The sequence below is a fragment of the Pogona vitticeps genome, chromosome 1 (assembly GCF_051106095.1).
Source record: "Pogona vitticeps strain Pit_001003342236 chromosome 1, PviZW2.1, whole genome shotgun sequence".
NCBI classification, from domain to species: Eukaryota; Metazoa; Chordata; class Lepidosauria; order Squamata; family Agamidae; genus Pogona; species Pogona vitticeps.
Window position 1 is genome coordinate 246,481,395 of NC_135783.1, and position 16,705 is coordinate 246,498,099.

A 16,705-nucleotide genomic window follows, 5' to 3' on the forward strand; every position below is an offset into this window, starting at 1 on the left:
CAGCTTCCCAGACACATGCGGGGGATGTGGTGGCGCTGCGGGCTAAACCGCAGAAGCCTGTGCTGCAGGGTCAGAAGACCAAGCAGTCGTAAGATCGAATCCACACGACGGAGTGAGTGCCTGTCGCTTGTCCCAGCTCCCGCCAACCTAGCAGTTCGAAAGCATGCAAATGCAAGTAGATAAATAGGGACCACCTCGGAGGGAAGATAACAGCGTTCGGTGTCTAAGTCCATGTGACCACGGAAGATTGCCTTCGGACAAAATGCTGGCTCTATGGCTTGGAAACGGGGATGAGCACCGCCCCCCAGAGTCGAACACGACTAGACAAAAATTGTCAAGGGGAACCTTTACCTTTATCCCAGACACATGCAAACCCTTTCATCACGTTAAGGTGCACATTAAACACGGTGTGTGCGTGTGCGGAGGATGGAATTCCGTCTTGATTCGCGATCCTTTGCACTGCTAAACTGAGATCTTCACGATTTAGAAGGTCTCCAAGCTTGCAATCTCCGTTTTGCAACCTTCCTTCCTTCATTCCCCCCCCTTCCCCCATTTTGATGGTCCAATTATTAGTGAATTTTGCTGTTTGATTTACCCATGGATTGCCCAGTGAATTTTCTTCCTAGTTTGCATGCACAGGATTAGAGAAAAGAGATGAAATGCAGCAACCTTCTGTTTTCACTTATGCCAGAATAAAACGGTCTTTCCTGGTCCTAATCCCTTCTTTCCCCGAATCACAGCTTCTTCCGCAACATTAATCTTCAGTCAACAAACACAGCGTGTCTGGCCGTCATACAGGATGCACCAATTGGCCCACTCTCCCCACTCCTGTTTATTTTGACTCTGGAAATACTAAACGAACAAATTAGAAACAAAAAAGAATTGAAAGGATTAAAAGTGAAAGGTCAAGTCTACAAACTCCAGGCCTTTGCGGATGATTTAGTTATCATATTGGAAGAACCATTGGATTCAATAGAGGACCTGATGACAACGTTAAGAATTTTTGGTGACATGGCAGGAATGAGAATAAACCAAAAGAAGACTAAATTACTTACCAAAAACATGAGAGAACATGAAAGACAAGAGCTAATAGAGAAGACGAACTTTCATGAGGAGAAGAAAATTCGATATTTAGGAATACAAATTACAAAGAAGACAAGTACATTATTCAAAGATAACTACATGAAACTAATGAAGGAGATACAGAACAATTTGGAGAAATGGGACAAATTGCAACTATCGTTGTTGGGAAGAATTGCAGCAATTAAAATGACTATTTTACCAAAAATCCTATTCTTATTTCAGTCAATCCCTATAATATTAAAACAGTCATTTTTCAAAGAATTTAATAAGATAATCATGAGATTTATATGGCAAGGTAAAAAACCAAGAATTAAAATTAAGGCAATGCAAGATGCTAAGCAGAGGGGTGGCTTTGGTCTTCCTGACTGGGTTCTGTATTATAGAGCTTGTATTCTAGATTGGATAAAAGAATGGATAACTCTAGAAAACGATAGATTACTTAGCTTGGAGGGACATGATTTGCAATTAGGCTGGCATGCCTATTTATGGTATAAAAAGGACAAAGAAAAAAAAAATTTTAATTCACATATGATAAGAAGAGCTTTACTGGGAATGTGGAGGAAAAATTGTACAACAAATTTATTATAAAATACCTGTATGGGTGTCACCGTTAGAGGCCTTTATCCAACCTGGTCTTATGACAAAAACAAACTTTTTAAAATATCAAGATCTATTAAAAAAGGATGGTGAACTAAAGTCTAAAGAAGAGCTAGAGTCACAGAATATATATATAGAGTGGTGGCCTAGAGCACAGCTAGAATCTAGATATACAAAAGATAAAATAGAAGGCTTCTACTTAGAGCAAACGAATTTTGACAAACTTTTATTAGGTTCAAAAGAACAAACTGTTAAGAAAATGTATAATTATATGTTGGAAATTAAGATGCAAGATGAAATGGTTAAGGAATGTATGATTAAGTGGGCACAAAATATAGGGCATAACATTGATATTGATCAATGGCTGAAAATATGGCAAAATAATATAAAGCTTACAAGATCGGTGAACTTTAAAGAGAATATATATAAGATGTTTTATACGTAGATGGCACATGACCCCAGAAAAATTGTCAAAGATGTATACAGATGTATCAAATAAGTGTTGGAAATGTGAATCACAAGTGGGAAGCTATTATCATATGTGGTGGTCATGTGGAGTAGCGAAACAGTATTGGAAAAGAGTGCATGTAATGTTGGAACAAATATTGCTCTGTAAAGTGCCATTAACCCCAGAACTGTTTTTATTGAGTATGATACCTGAAAATATAGATAAGTCAAAGAATTATATAGTTATATACATAGTTACGGCAGCTAGAATTTTATATGCTAAAAATTGGAAAAGATCAACGGTACCGAAACAAGAAGATCTTATTGAAAAGATACGGGAAATAGCTGAAATGGACATTTTATCAGAAGTCATGAAGGACTATCCCTTGCAAAAGGCAACAGAAAGATGGGATCTATTTAACAAGTGGACAGAATCAACAGGCAGCTTGTGAACAGTACATATTGAAAGGAGAACTGAATCTAGAAGGCAGAAAAGAGTAAATAGAATAATTTAAAATCTTGATATGGCAATAGGTACAGAATGGATGAAAGTATGTTATTGTCTTCCCTCTTCCTCATCAATCCCAATTCCCTTTTCCTTTCTGTTATCCCTTATATAAAAAAAAAAGTACAAAAAAAAAAAGGATGCACCAATTGGAGCTGGACGTATTTATTTCCGGTTGGTTTCCATTTTCCGCGGGTTTTGCAAAGATCGTTTCGGGAAATCTGAAGTGGCCGGACCCAAGTGAAAAGGCATCGGTAACTCGCTGGTTTACAACTTTTTCGGAGGGTAAGCGTGGGATGACTTGTGGGAGCGCTTGTGTGTGACTCCGACGGCTTGAGAAAGTTCGGGTTCTTCGAGGAAAGAGAGCCGGGCGTTTGGCGTAATATGTCGCCGTCGTCATTGAGGGGCGGCCATCCATAGGATCAGCTGACGTGGGGAAAGAACTGCGGAGCGTTACGTCAGGCACACTTCTTTCAATACTTCTGTGATTGTTTTTCGTTTTTATTTCCATCTGAGTCTCTTCCCCCCCCCCGCCTTTCTCTGTTGGGAGTTCAAATTGAGGTGACGTTAGTGATGGTCTTTTCAGCGCCTACTGAGCAACTGTCTTGGGAGACCCGTTCATACGCCAGTGATTTCTGGCAAAGTTGCGGCGAAGTTTCTGGCAAGGTTACCCGAGCAGGCATGCCCGAGAACTTAGAGGGGACCCAGGCTATTTCATAATATCCTCACGAATTACTTTCGCTTTCTTTACTCATCTGCCAGTGGTGACTTTCAGCCCGCCACATCTCAAGACTTTCTCATACACATAAAATACTTGAGCTACTGAATTTTCAAAACGTGTAAGAAGCTCTCACTTTTTCACTCTAAGGAAAAGTTCTTGAGTTACTGAACATGTATGCTGCAAAATGCTGGCAGGTTTACAACTGCAATTTTGCAGCAGGTTTAGGATGTGCAGCTTTGTACAGTGCAGTGCTTTTTGATACACTAGGAGAGATTCATCCCATCATTATGTATATGTTCTTATGATGCTCTAGTTAAGTGGTATGCTTTTTGAATCTTACTATTATGGACTAAATTCTATATGTATGCATATATTTTAAAGAGATGCTGATCTGAGATGCAGGGTTGTTATTTTTTACATTCTTAGCACCGTCATCATAGATCTATGGAGTTGCAAGGGGTTACGCTTTTTTCATCCTGAGGACCATTTTCCATCCCCTTCTGTTAGAAAAAGTTGTTGTTGTTGTTTAGTCGTTAAGTCGTGTCTGACTCTTCGTGACCCCATGGACCAGAGCACACCACGCCCTCCTGTTTCTTTGCAGTCCAGGGGACTCTCAAGAGTCTCCTCCAGCACCACAGTTCAAAAGCATCAATTCTTCGGCGGTCAGCCTTCTTTATGGTCCAGCTCTCACTTCCGTGCATCACTACTGGAAAAACCATAGCTTTGACTATTCAGACTTTTGTTGGCAAGGTAATGTCTCTGCTTTTTAAGATGCTGTCAAGGTTTGTCATTGCTTTCCTCCCAAGAAGCAGGCATCTTTTAATTTCGTGGCTCCTGTCACCATCTGCAGTGATCCTGGAGCCCAAGAAAGTAAAATCTGTCACTGCCTCCATATCTTCCCCTTCTATTTGCCAGGAGGTGATGGACCAGTGGCCATGATCTTAGTTTTTTTGATGTTGAGCTTCAGACCATTTTTTGCACTCTCCTCTTTCACCCTCATTAAGAGGCTCTTTAATTCCTCCTCACTTTCTGCCATCAGAGTGGTATCATCTGCATATCTGAGGTTGTTGATATTTCTTCCGGCAATCTTAATTCCGGTTTGGGTGTCCTCCAGTCCTGGCTTTTGCATGATGTATTCTGCATATAAGTTAAAGAAGTCAGGGGACAATATACAGTGTTGTTGTACTCTTTTCACAATTCTGAAACAATCAGTTGTTCCATATCCAGTTCTAACTGTTGCTTCCTGTCCCACATATAGATTTCTCAGGAGATAGATAAGGTGGTCAGGCACTCCCATTTCTTTAAGAAGTTGCCATAGTTTGTTGTGATCCACACAGTCAAAGGCTTTTGCATAGTCAATGAAGCAGATGTACAGTAGATGTTTTTCTGGACCTCTCTGGCTTTCTCCATTGCATGTTAGCAATTTGGTCTCTAGTTCCTCTGCCCCTTTGAAATCCAGCTTCTACTTCTGGGAGTTCTCAGTCCATATACTGCTGAAGCCTACCTTGTAGGATTTTGAGCATAACCTTGCTAGCGTGTGAAATGAGTGCAATTGTTCAGTAGTTGGAGCATTCTTTGGCACTGCCCTTCTTTGGGATTGGGATGTAGACTGATCTTTTCCAGTCCTCTGGCCTCTGCTGAGTTTTCCAAACTTGCTGGCATGTAGAGTGTAGCACCTTAACAGTGTCATCTTTTAAGATTTTAAATTGTTCAACTGGAATACCATCACCTCCACTGGCCTTGTTGTTAGACAAGCTTTCTAAGGCCCACTTGACTTCACTCTCCAGGATGTCTGGCTCAAGGTCAGCAACCACACTATCTGGGTTGTCTGGGATATCCAAATCTTTCTGGTATAATTCCTCTGTGTATTCTTGCCATCTCTTCTTGATGTCTTCTGCTTCTGTAAGGTCCCTACCATTTTTGTCCTTCTTTGCACAAAAGGTTCCTTTAATATTTCCAATTTTCTGGAACAGATCTCTGGTTTTTCCTTTCTATTCTTTTCCTCTATATCTTTGCAGTGTTCATTGAAGAAGGCCCTCTTGTCTCTCCTTGCTATTCTTTGGAAATCTGCATTCAATTTTCTGCAGGTTTCCCTATCTCCCTTGCCTTTTGTTTCCCTTCACTTCTCAGCTATTTGTAAGGCCTCGTTGGACAGCTACTTTGCTTTCTTTGGGATGGATTTTGTTGCTGTCTCCTGTACAATGCTGCGAGCCTCCATCCATAATTGTTCAGGCACTCTGCCGACCAAATCTAGTTCTTTAATCTGTTCTTCAGTTCCGCTGTGTATTCATAAGGGATTTGGTTTAGGTTATACCTGAGTAGCCCAGTGGTTTTTCCTACTCTCTTCAGTTTAAGCTTGAATTTTGCTATGAGAAGCTGATGATCAGAGCCACAATCAGCTCCAGGTCTTGTTTTTGCTGACTGTATAAAGCTTCTCCATCTTTGGCTGCAGAGAATATAATCAATCTGATTTTGATATTGCCCATCTGGTGATTTCCACGTATAGAGTCGCCTCTTGTGTTGTTGGAAAAGAGTGTTTGTGATGACCAGATTGTTCTCTTGACAAAACTCTATTAGCCTTTGCCCTGATTCGTTCTGAACTCCAAGGCCAAACTTCCCTGTTGTTCCTTTTATCTCTTGACTCCATACTTTAGCATTCCAGTCCCCTAGAATGAGAAGGACATCTTTCTTTGGTGTCAGTTCTAGAAGGTGTTGTACATCTTCATAAAATTGTTCAATTTCAGTCTCCTCAACAATGGTGGTTGGTGCATAAACTTGGATTACAGTTTATGTGATGTTGAAAGGTCTGCCTTGGATTTGTGTGGAAATCATTCTATCATTTTTGAGATTGTATCCCAGTACAGCTTTTCCCACTCTTTTGTTGACTATGAGGGCTAATCCATTTTTTCTATGGGATTCTTGCCCACAATAGTAGGTATGATAATCATCTGAATTGAATTCACCCATTCCCATCCATTTTAGTTCACTGACGCCCAGGATGTCAATGTTTATTCTTGCCATCTCCTGTTTGACCACCTCCAGCTTCCCAGGTTCATAGATCTTACATTCCAGGTTCCTATGCAGTATTTTTCTTTGCAGCATCAGATTTTCCTTTCACTTCCAGGCGCATCCACAGCTGAGTGTCCTTTCAGCTTTGGCCCAACCATTTCAATAGCTCTGGAGCTACTTGTCCTTGTCCTCCACTCTTCCTTAGTAGCATGTTGGATGCCTTCCGACTTGAGGGGCCCATCTTCCGGCGTCATATCTTCATGGGGTTTTCTTAGCAAAGATAATGGAGTGGCTTGCCAGCTCCAGGTGGATCACGTTTAGTCAGAATTCTTCACTATGACCTGTCTGTCTTGTGTGTCCCTGCATGGCATAGCCCATAGCTTCTCTGAATTACTCAAGTCCCTTTGCCAGGACAAGGCAGCAATCCATGAAGGGGTTTTTCCTAATACAGTACTTAGAATCTGTTTTCATTGTAATTTGAATCCATTAGATTGGGTCCTGTCCTCTTGATCTGTAGACTGTAAACTTGCTCCATCTTCTATCTAACTGCCCTTCAAATCTTTCAAGATGGCTCTCATATCAAATGTCAGTTTTCTCTTTTCCAGGGAACATTCCTTGAAGAGCATAGTTTCCAGGACACCTGGGATATTTTCCTTTGCACCCATCCCATCTTGCTGATATCCTTCATAAACTTGTTTCCCAGAACTGGACACAATTATTCAGGTAATATATACAAAAATGTTAGATTATTAAAATTGTTTTTCTTAATCTAAAATATATTACATATTCACACTGTATCCCTCCTTCCTAGGCATTAGTAATGATAGACGCTATCTATCTATCTATCTATCTATCTATCTATCTATCTATCTATCTATCTATCTATCTATCTATCTATCTGTCTGTCTGTCTGTCTGTCTGTCTGTCTGTCTGTCTGTCTGTCTGTCTGTCTGTCTGTCTGTCTGTCTGTCTGTCTATCTATCTATCTATCTATCTATCTATCTATCTATCTATCTATCTATCTATCTATCTATCTATCTATCAAATATTGCCATGTGTTAAAAAGACTTTTTAAAAGTTAGGTGTTAGCCCAAGGATAGCTATGCCCAAACTTCTCTGAAGTATTTGGGGCACTGGCTGGGTAAAGCATTTCATGTGCCTACTTACCTGCTTGAGTAAAAAGGACTCAGTGTAAGCTATCTTCTTCTTCTGGTTTTGTGTAGCCTGAGTAGACATAGATGCTATATCCACTCTTCCTTTATTGCTATGTATCTTTAAATTTACACTACTTCAGTAGTTTTAACACACACTTCCACACAAGCTGTTCTCCTATATCCAAAATTCAAAACCAGCTACTGTCTTAGACCACACCACCAGCATTGGCTTAAATGAAAAGCTTGCAAATAGGGATTTACTGCTGTTGGAGTTCAGAAAATAAGTGTTTTCTATCCTCCACCAGCAAACTAAAACTTGCAAAAAGGGTTTTTCTGCTTCTGCTAGTTTCAGGCTCCACTTCTTTCCTTAGAGCCAGTCTGCTAATTATACTTTCTCGAACCCTTTGACATCAGAGCCACAGGCAGTTCCTACTTGCCAGACAAACAATGCTCCCATTACTTGCTGACAGGGAAATGCTTGCGTGGGAGGCTGCGTCTGGAAGTACCTTTCAAAAATGGTTTTTAAGGTGTCAGTTTTAAGGCATGCACACTTTATGTGGTACACATGCAGAGGAATTAAAGCAACATTAGTGCATGAATTCAGCCCTTTGAGACTCAAAATGATAACCTGAGCATACTTCCCCCTTTGATCCATGCCTACCTGCACCTATTTGGGTCCCTGGGTTTTGTCTGGTTTGTTTTTAGTGCAGATAGAATTGCTGTATTTTAGTTCTGTTGCAATATGTGTGATTGCCAGCATTGAACCAAAGTGTTAGCAGCATTCTGCTTATCCATAAATGCAAGCAAGCAACAAAACCTGCCTTTCTCCCACTCCCCTTGTAGAGAGAGAGACAGACAAAGATGCAAAGCAGGGGGTGGGACTTATTTTTTCTTCGTGGTAGTTATTACAGTGGACCCTCAACTTACATAATTAATCCGTATTGGAATGGTGGCTGCAGGTCAAAAAGTCTGTAGGTCGAGGCTCCTTTGACCTGCAATGCATTGAAAACCAATTAATCCATAACTGGCCATTTTTGTTCCATCTTGTTGTTGTTGTTTTTTCCCAGTCTGTAGGGCGATTCTCCGGCTGCAAGTCGAACCTTCATTTTGCACCCAGAGAAGTCTGTAACTCGGAAAGTCTGTAAGTGGAGCTGTCTGTAAGTCGAGGGTCCACTGTACTTTTGAAGTCCTGTGCTGCATCACTTCAGTGTCCAGCTAATTCAGCAGTGTGCCATGTATGAATTACACACGCGTGCGCACACATGCACACGCACGCACACAGCAGTTTCCCCCACTCCCTCACAAAGTGGGAGACAAGATGAGACTTAGAAGAGAGTTGTTTTTGTTATTTTTTTCTTTCTCTTTAAAGCGAAGAATGGACTAAGTAGGGTGACTTGGAGGTGCAGTGTGGTTTCCTGCCCCGAAACCACCCAGTCCTTGTGTGTAGATCCAAATTTGGCCCCAAATGCCTTACTGAACCTGAAAGTGACCTTTTCTAACCTGATCCAGCCTAGGGCTATCAACTGTCTAGTCAAACCCTGTGTTGTAACAGCAGAATGCCTGTGGGCCTTTCCAACTAGCAGTCAAGATGCTTGTAATGTTTGTGTGTTACTCAAGCAAATGTTCTCCGATAGCTAAACAGCCCTGCACTTTCACTTTGGGAAAATTAAAGCAGCATATTACTGTTATTTTCTGGCTCTGCACCATATTTCTCTGGGCTTTTACTGAAACAAATATAGCTAATCATTTTGACAAAGCTCTGAATAAGGGTGCAGCCAAACAGGGTGGTTATTTTGCATTGATCCGTACGCCTTGTACCACATTGTTACAAATCATACTGGTTGTAAGATTCACCCATCCTTGTTTCTTTTTGCCTAGAATGCTGTAGTTCAGTTGACCTTGCATTGGGTAATATTTGCAACATTTCTTGGCCTGGCACATAAGTGGATACAACCACAGGTTTTGTACATATGGATTTATCAATTGATTTTACAGAACATTGATTTCATGCTTCTGTTACATATAGCTGTTGATTCAATGTACTTACTTCTTTTTTAAAAAAATTAACAGCTAATATTGTGCTGAAATCATTTAGAAATTGATATAGCAGTATAGCACAAACCTTATTTATGAACTGAAACCATTATTTCACTTAGGATAAGGACAAATTTCTCGTTGTACTCTGGAAACATTCATAAGAAAATTGGTCAACCATCTGTCAGATATTCTTTGATTTGGATTCCTGCATTGAGCAGGGGGTTGGACTCAGAGGCCTTTTAGGTCCCTTCCAACTCCTTTATTCTATGAGTCTATGATTTCATGCTTTCACTCCATATAGCTGCTGATCCTTTTTTTAAAAGAAAAAAAGCAATAATGACCAAATGATTTATTACTATATCAGTACAGCACAAAACTTGTCCAAATTGTCAGTTGATGTACTGCTAGAATCTTTGTGCATCCTTTAAAAATAATTATAAAGGAAAATTATTGCTTATTTAATGTCTCAATCTGCATTCTCAAGACATTCCCCCATATTCTAGAAGGAATAAAAAAATGTTCCTGCAATATAGTTCTGAGGGGGAAAAAAGTAAGTGGAGCATCAATCAAGCTCTATACAGTAAGGAATGGTATTAAAGTGAAGACTTTTGCCTCTTCCTATTGTTTTGCAGTATCATTAAAAGAACTTTACTTTAGGAAAAAAAACTACAACAATTTTCATGCTATATAAGTTGATGGTTTAAAAAAGAAAATTGTGCTGCAAGATGATACACATCACCCACTGCAGCATCCTATGCAAAAACAAACATGGTTGTGTGACTCACACAACTAATAAGATCTATGACTATGGAGTACATAATAGGATTAGGATTAGGCATTCTTCAGTCTCAAGAGACTATGGTAACATGCTCTGTATGGAGGACTTGGAGAGTGTCCTCTCCAGAGCACGAAGCCTGGGTAAAATAATATGGAGGATAGGCTGTTACCCAAGCAGCAAACCCCACCTCTCCACATCGCTGAAATAGTCCAGTGGAAAGGCAAGAGCCAATACAACTGGTTCCAGCAACGTTGCAGGAGTTGCCAGAACGACACAAATTGCCTCTGGGACTCCGGCTCCGGATTTTGCCTCAAGATTAACTCCTGAAGCCTTTTCCATGAGTGGATATAGCCACAAGGCAGGGGAGGTTTGAAATCAGAGTTCCTTCTCCTAGATGGGCTGCCTTCCAAGGCTGACGAGCCCCACCTACCTGGCAGTAATAAGTGCAGTACAGTCACTCTACTTTGTCATGCCCTGAGAAGAAATGCCAAAAGGGAAAGAAAAATATTTAATCAAAAATTAAAGGTGTGGGGGGGGGAAAGAATTATGTGAAAGAGAACTGTAGAGATGATGGCTATGGATCTTTTAAAAATAACTTTTAAAAAATACTTGGACTCTAGTTGTTAACATGATATGTTATTGTAATTTCAAAACTAGTTTGGGTTCAGGTAAGCCTTATTGGAAAGGAATAATAATTTTCAGGTTTTATGTCTTACTGTGTAGTCAAGAGCCAGTATAGTTTACTGGATAGAGAGTCACCCTAGGACTTAGAAGGCCTGGGTTCAAATCCACACTCTGCATTGAAAGTTCCTTGGGAGACAGCAATGCCAAATTATTCCTTGAACATCTCACATACCTTGAAAATGCTATTAGGGTTGCCATAAGTGGGAACAACTTGACGGCATATCATAACATCATAACCTTTCATTGAAGGTACTGGGATAAAATTCAGAGTTGTCAAATGTTGTGGGAGTTCAACAGAACATCTTGATTTGCCTCTTCCCATTGAAGGTGAGGCATGGCATTGGGGTATTTTAATGGGCTACATTCTTGAAGGACTGTTACCTCAAAATAATCTCTTATTTTATCAGCTATTTCTGAACTTTCAGATTTCATCCACTCTTACGTGCATCTGCTTGAGTTGATATGAATCCTACAAGTGGCAGGAAGAAGCATCGTGTTGAAAAAAGGAAGAATGAAGGAAATATCCTGCCTTATATGGTATTACTCTCCTTTCTTACATGAAAGTGTTTCTTTGGCTTATCCTGAAGAGGGAATGCCCAATTCAGCCTTCAAAATGACATGTGCAAGAATGAGGTAGTAACAGAATAGAATTTTTGATGGCAGTTGTTGTTGTTTAGTTGTTAAGTCATGTCCGACTCTTTGTGACCCATGGACCAGAACACACCACACCCTCCTGTCTTCCATTGCCTCCCAGAGTTGTGTCAAATTCATTCTGGTAGCTTTGGTGACACTGTCCAACCATCTCGTTCTCTGTTGTCCCCTTCTCCTCTTGCCTTCACACTTTCCCAACATCAGGGTCTTTTCCAAGGAGTCTTCTCTTCTCATGAGATGGCCAAAGTATTGGAGCCTCAGCTTCAGGATCTGTCCTTCCAGTGAGCACTCAGGGTTGATTTCCTTTAGAATGGATAGGTTTGTTCTCCTTGCAGTCTAGGGGACTCTCAAGAATCTCCTCCAGCACCAAAATTGATGGCAGTAACAGGAAATGTAACTCTTTTAAAAAACACTCACTCCTTCTGATTAAACTCTGCCACTACCTACACAGAATATAATATGTATTCTCTCTTGGGTCTTGTATACCACTGAGGGCATGCTACTGAGACTGAAATCCAGTAATACAGTATGTCTCAGCTGCAGTAGACCCATTGAGTCAGTGGTACTTATGGAGGAGTTGACTCACCAAATCCCCATTGATTCAGTTGGTTTAATCCAGTTGTGACATACTACTGAATTTTAGCCAGTGAGTTGATTAGTATCCTTTTCCATTATGGCCTATTTGTGAAGAAGGGAAAGGAGCAGTCTGCTTGGTTTCTCCACTGACATCAAGACTTTCTTAACGAGCGTGTTCTTCAGGCAAATACATGAACTCATGCACATTTTGAGGCTCAGATCAGATGGTTCACTTACCACATTGTTAGGAGCAAGAATTCCTTAAGAGCTGAAATACATGTGATTGTCATTGCACAAGTTTTTATTTAACTCCCATACCTTGCAAATCAAGTTACTTTATTTTGTGATTTGGAGGTAAACCTGGACTTCATTTGCAAGTCTGATCCCTTAGGGATGAATTAAGGAACAACAAAGTCACTGTAACATTAACATGGTTTCAGTTTCTGATAACAAGAGGAAGACGACATTCTGTGGGTGTTTTCCTCTTGGCACAAGTACAGTATAGCAGCTTATCTCTGCTTTGGGATGCTGTGGCGAAAGAAGACAGAACTGCTGTGACAACTGTGTTCAACACATAGAAGGTGATGAGGTGCAGTGTACCTATTCTTGCTTCTCTTTGTGTTTCTCATCCAACTATTTATTTTGAAACACTGCATCTCATCAGGTTTCTCTCAAGGATTTTCATCAACACTACCAAATTGGAAGGAATACAGCAGAAATGATACCTTTGTAATAATCCAATTTTTTCTTTGGAAATGAAGAGTCCATCACAAACCTCTCCATATGCACAGGGTGGGGAAACTCAGTCCCCTTCATCCACAGAGGAAATTCAGTCTTTCATGGACCATCACCACCAGATGGTGGCTGCCCATGAACTTGAAATAGAGTCTCTGCCTGAGCAAATTACTGACCCAGATTTCCGCTGGTTCCAGGTTGAATCTGCACATTCTGGGGCAAAACCCCTGCTCCCTTCTTTGCTCCATATAGTAAGATGATTGTAGTATTGTTACTGGCAGGGAAGCTGGGACTTCTCCCATGGTTGGGCAAGATGAAATTAAGGTTAAGATGGTCACTCTTCCAGTCTTTCCTCACCACGTTACCTGAACCTGCTCATTTTTCACCATAATACAATCATAACTGTGCCAATGTAAGGCTATCTCTCATTTGAACTTAAAAGGATAAAATCTGGAAATGCTGAGTTGATTTTATTAGAATCTAGTTTCTATTCAGAAAAAACTGATGTTGAGATTGCACTGTTATCTCTCATGCAGAGCTCTTTGTTTGAAATATTATTTTTCTTTTGGGATAAAAATCACCCTGCACAAAACCATCTGTAACAAAGTATTCTGCACAAAATTGGTAAGCCTTTGGTCTAAATTGCACTTTAGAATCAAAAACACTTTCATTTTAAATCATGCTTAAGAATAAGGGCAGAATGAGTTCCATCTAAATATATTTTGCCACTGCACTTGGCAAATAATACCTTCACAGTTAATGTCAGTTCTTAGCTCCTCTTTGTTTCTTTTTGCAAGACTGCCGTTATGTCAGTTATATGTAGAATCTTTAATAATTACAGCAAATGATGCTGAGGGAAAACATCATTTGGTTTTCTAGAATGCTAACTAGAAACAGTGTGGGAGTTATAAATCAGCACTTTTTTGCCTGAAAGCAGACATATGTAGAATTGTGTAGGATAGTGAGCTAAGATGTTTGGACAGTTTTTAATGAGTTAAAAGCAATTATAACATGTGAAGTTTTAGTGAATTTCTTGTCTTTTGCTAGCGTGCTAGAGTGAAGTCTGCAGCAGGCTCAGATGCCAGTACCGTGAGGAGAAGCCCGCTGGTGGAAACTGCAGAAGGTACAAACACCAACAGCATGAGAAGAAATCCTGTGGGAGAAACTGAAGGCCATTGTGCAGGAGAGTCTATGCCTAGCATTGAGGAGTCCTGGGATGAAGAACGAGAATTCACTGTGAAGTTAGGTGTTGATGTGAAGGAACATGTTGTGAAAGGCAAAATCCATGACAGTATTCTAACTGCCCTCAGGGCTTCTAAGGATGTTAGTGCTCTGATGGACAAAGAGAAGGGCAAGAAGGTCTACTTAATAGGGAAGAAAGGGATTATAGGTTGCATTAATTTTGGGATGCCTCTGAAGTACATGCCTAATGACTCCCAAATTGAAATGAAATTTTACAGTTGTAAGAGAAAAGGAAGCAGTGGTCAGTTAGAGTATCGCCAATATGACGACAGGAGGACAAATTGTGTCTTGTTCTATGTCACCCCAACTGCAAAGAAATATGAGACCAATCAGCCACTATCCCGTGAAATAATTAGATGCAAACAACTTTTGAAAGAAAACTGTGATTTGTGTATCTTTGCACCAGAAAATGAGTCGATAAAGGATGCCTTGTGTAATGATGGCCGCTTTGTGCCTAATCTAAAGGAAGAAGATTGGTATCTAATGAAGAAAAACAAGGTCATATCTAACATTCTTCCAGTTAAACGGATGTCTAACAAGACCTTTTCCGTTCATGTGAAAACTAAGAGACAACCCAGGTCTAGGAAGGGTCCAAAAAATGAACAGCTCCCTCTGGCCTCTCAGGAGCCGCAACATAAAACTTATCTTTATTTTAACAAAAAGTTGCTGACCTTTTATCCCGACTTGAAGGAACAAAGTGGCATAATTAACAACTTCTTTGAAACTGCCAGGCAACAGGAGAGAAAAGACGTCTTTAGTGTATACAAAGACGTCTTTGGTAAAGAGAAAAAGAATTCCCTTCTGGTGAAGGCGCTGAAGCGCCATGCTAATCGCAGTGAATCAGTTGGGTATATCGAGTGGGGCACGATTGGGACAGAAGGGGTTGCTACGTGCTTTGTCCTGTGTGGTCGCTACATACTAACCTGCCACCATGTGGTCAGCATGATAGTTGGAGAAGGAACTGAAGAAAAGTCCTGGGCACACAAAATTAGCCAGCTGGCCCGAGTGACTTTCTCTTATGAAGACAGACACCCTGAGGGAAATGACTGGTTCTCACTTGAGGAATGGTTTGAAATATCAGATAAGGAGCTTGACTTTGCTATCCTGAAACTGAAGGAAAATGGAAACGGAACTAAGATTCCAGCCGGATTGGTGCAGTTCTCTTCTGTTCCTCCATTTAATGGTCTTGTTTACATCATTGGCCATCCAGATGGAGAAGCAAAGTCAGTTGATGGCTGTTGTGTTGTCAGCGTTTGGGATCGCGAGCAGGAGTGTACTCGTCGTTTGCAGCAGGAATGTAATTGTTTCAACTGTGGTTATGAGGAACAGGGTAAAAAATGCATCCATATGTACAATCCAAGATTACCAGAAATAATCAATAATCCTGATACGGTTACCTATGATACTTCTTTCTTCCGTGGGTCTTCAGGTTCACCAGTGTTTGACAAAAATGGCAACCTGGTCGCATTACATGCTGCAGGATATCTTTATGGAGGAAAATACAAACAGGGCAGCATAATTGAATTTGGTTATTTAATGATGTCAGTCCTCTCAAATATTGAAAAGAAGCATGAATCTTGGTATCGGTCAGAAATTGCTCCTTTTCTGGTGGCTTGTCCTGATGCTAGAGAGGGCGTTGTCCATGATAACCACTTCCCTCAAGATGTGGAGATGGAACCAGTGGAATTGGATGGAACCAGATGACATACTGAGATTCAGGGTGTGACTGGACAGTCAAATTGTCCTGGGCCGGGCCAGGGTAAACAGAATTGCTTTGAGGTGTGGTATGCCATTTGAGGTGATCCTCAAGTGATCCTATTTAGTGTGTTCTTCCCTTTGAAAGGCAAAAAATAATAATACGTAACAGAAAATATCCCCCTCCCTAACCCCTTGCTATCTCCACCTCCATGGAGGAGCAAAGTTGCATTAAAAAAAACCCTAAGTGGGGTATCACTGAATTGACCTGCCAGTTAACTGATTCAGCACTAGATTATAAGGATTTTAAAACAAAACAAACAACCTCTGCATCCTGTCACAAGTCCAACCTGGCCAATCACCTTTAAACGGTCCTTCCCGCCCCCATTGTGCATGGCGGGAGAGTAAGCTGAACACCTTCCATATGTGTTGTCTCTGACACATTTTTTGTATCACCTGGCAGGACAAAATCCCAAATAGAGTAGTCCTAGAATGAGCTGGAATTTTTAGCATGTATACATTACTGAAACAGCGACGTCTACGTTGGCTTGGGCATGTTGTGAGAAAGGCTGATGGTCGGATTCCAAAGGATCTCCTGTATGGGGAATTAGTACAGGGAGATCACCCCAGAGGGAGACCACAGCTGTGATACAAGGTCATCTGCAAGCGGAATCTGAAGGCCTTAGGAATGGACCTCAACAGATGGAAACCCTGATATCTGAGCGTTCAGCCTGGAGGCAGGCGGTGCATCATGGCCTCTCCCAATTTGAAGAGACCCTTATCCAGCAGGC

At 40.8% G+C, this 16,705-nt stretch overlaps 1 protein-coding gene across 4 annotated transcripts; it reads left to right on the top strand.

Moving 5' to 3' along the window:
• The first annotated feature begins 816 nt into the window (after nt 1-816).
• On the top strand, nt 817-16,078 carry FAM111A (FAM111 trypsin like peptidase A). 4 transcript variants are annotated; one of them, XM_072985445.2, is made up of 5 exons: nt 817-2,917; nt 6,968-7,085; nt 8,584-8,657; nt 11,441-11,552; nt 14,025-16,078. In XM_072985445.2, the coding sequence occupies exons 4-5, from the start codon at nt 11,478-11,480 to the stop codon at nt 15,921-15,923; spliced, it is 1,974 nt and encodes a 657-aa protein (XP_072841546.2). In that variant the 5' UTR covers nt 817-2,917; nt 6,968-7,085; nt 8,584-8,657; nt 11,441-11,477; the 3' UTR covers nt 15,924-16,078. The 4 variants fall into 4 exon arrangements, with proteins under 4 accessions (XP_072841546.2, XP_072841547.2, XP_020648064.3 ...); XM_072985446.2 differs by having other exon boundaries at nt 817-2,886; XM_020792405.3 differs by lacking the exon at nt 8,584-8,657.
• Nucleotides 16,079-16,705: the final 627 nt, after the last annotated feature.

What these genes read in the sequence shown, in the direction of transcription:
- FAM111A (XM_072985445.2), top strand. Translation starts at nt 11,478, where the DNA reads ATGAATCCTACAAGTGGCAGGAAGAAGCATCGTGTTGAAAAAAGGAAG. An exon ending in GAAATATCCTGCCTTATATG is followed by an intron (nt 11,553 to 14,024) that starts GTATTACTCTCC and finishes GTCTTTTGCTAG; the next exon opens with CGTGCTAGAGTGAAGTCTGC.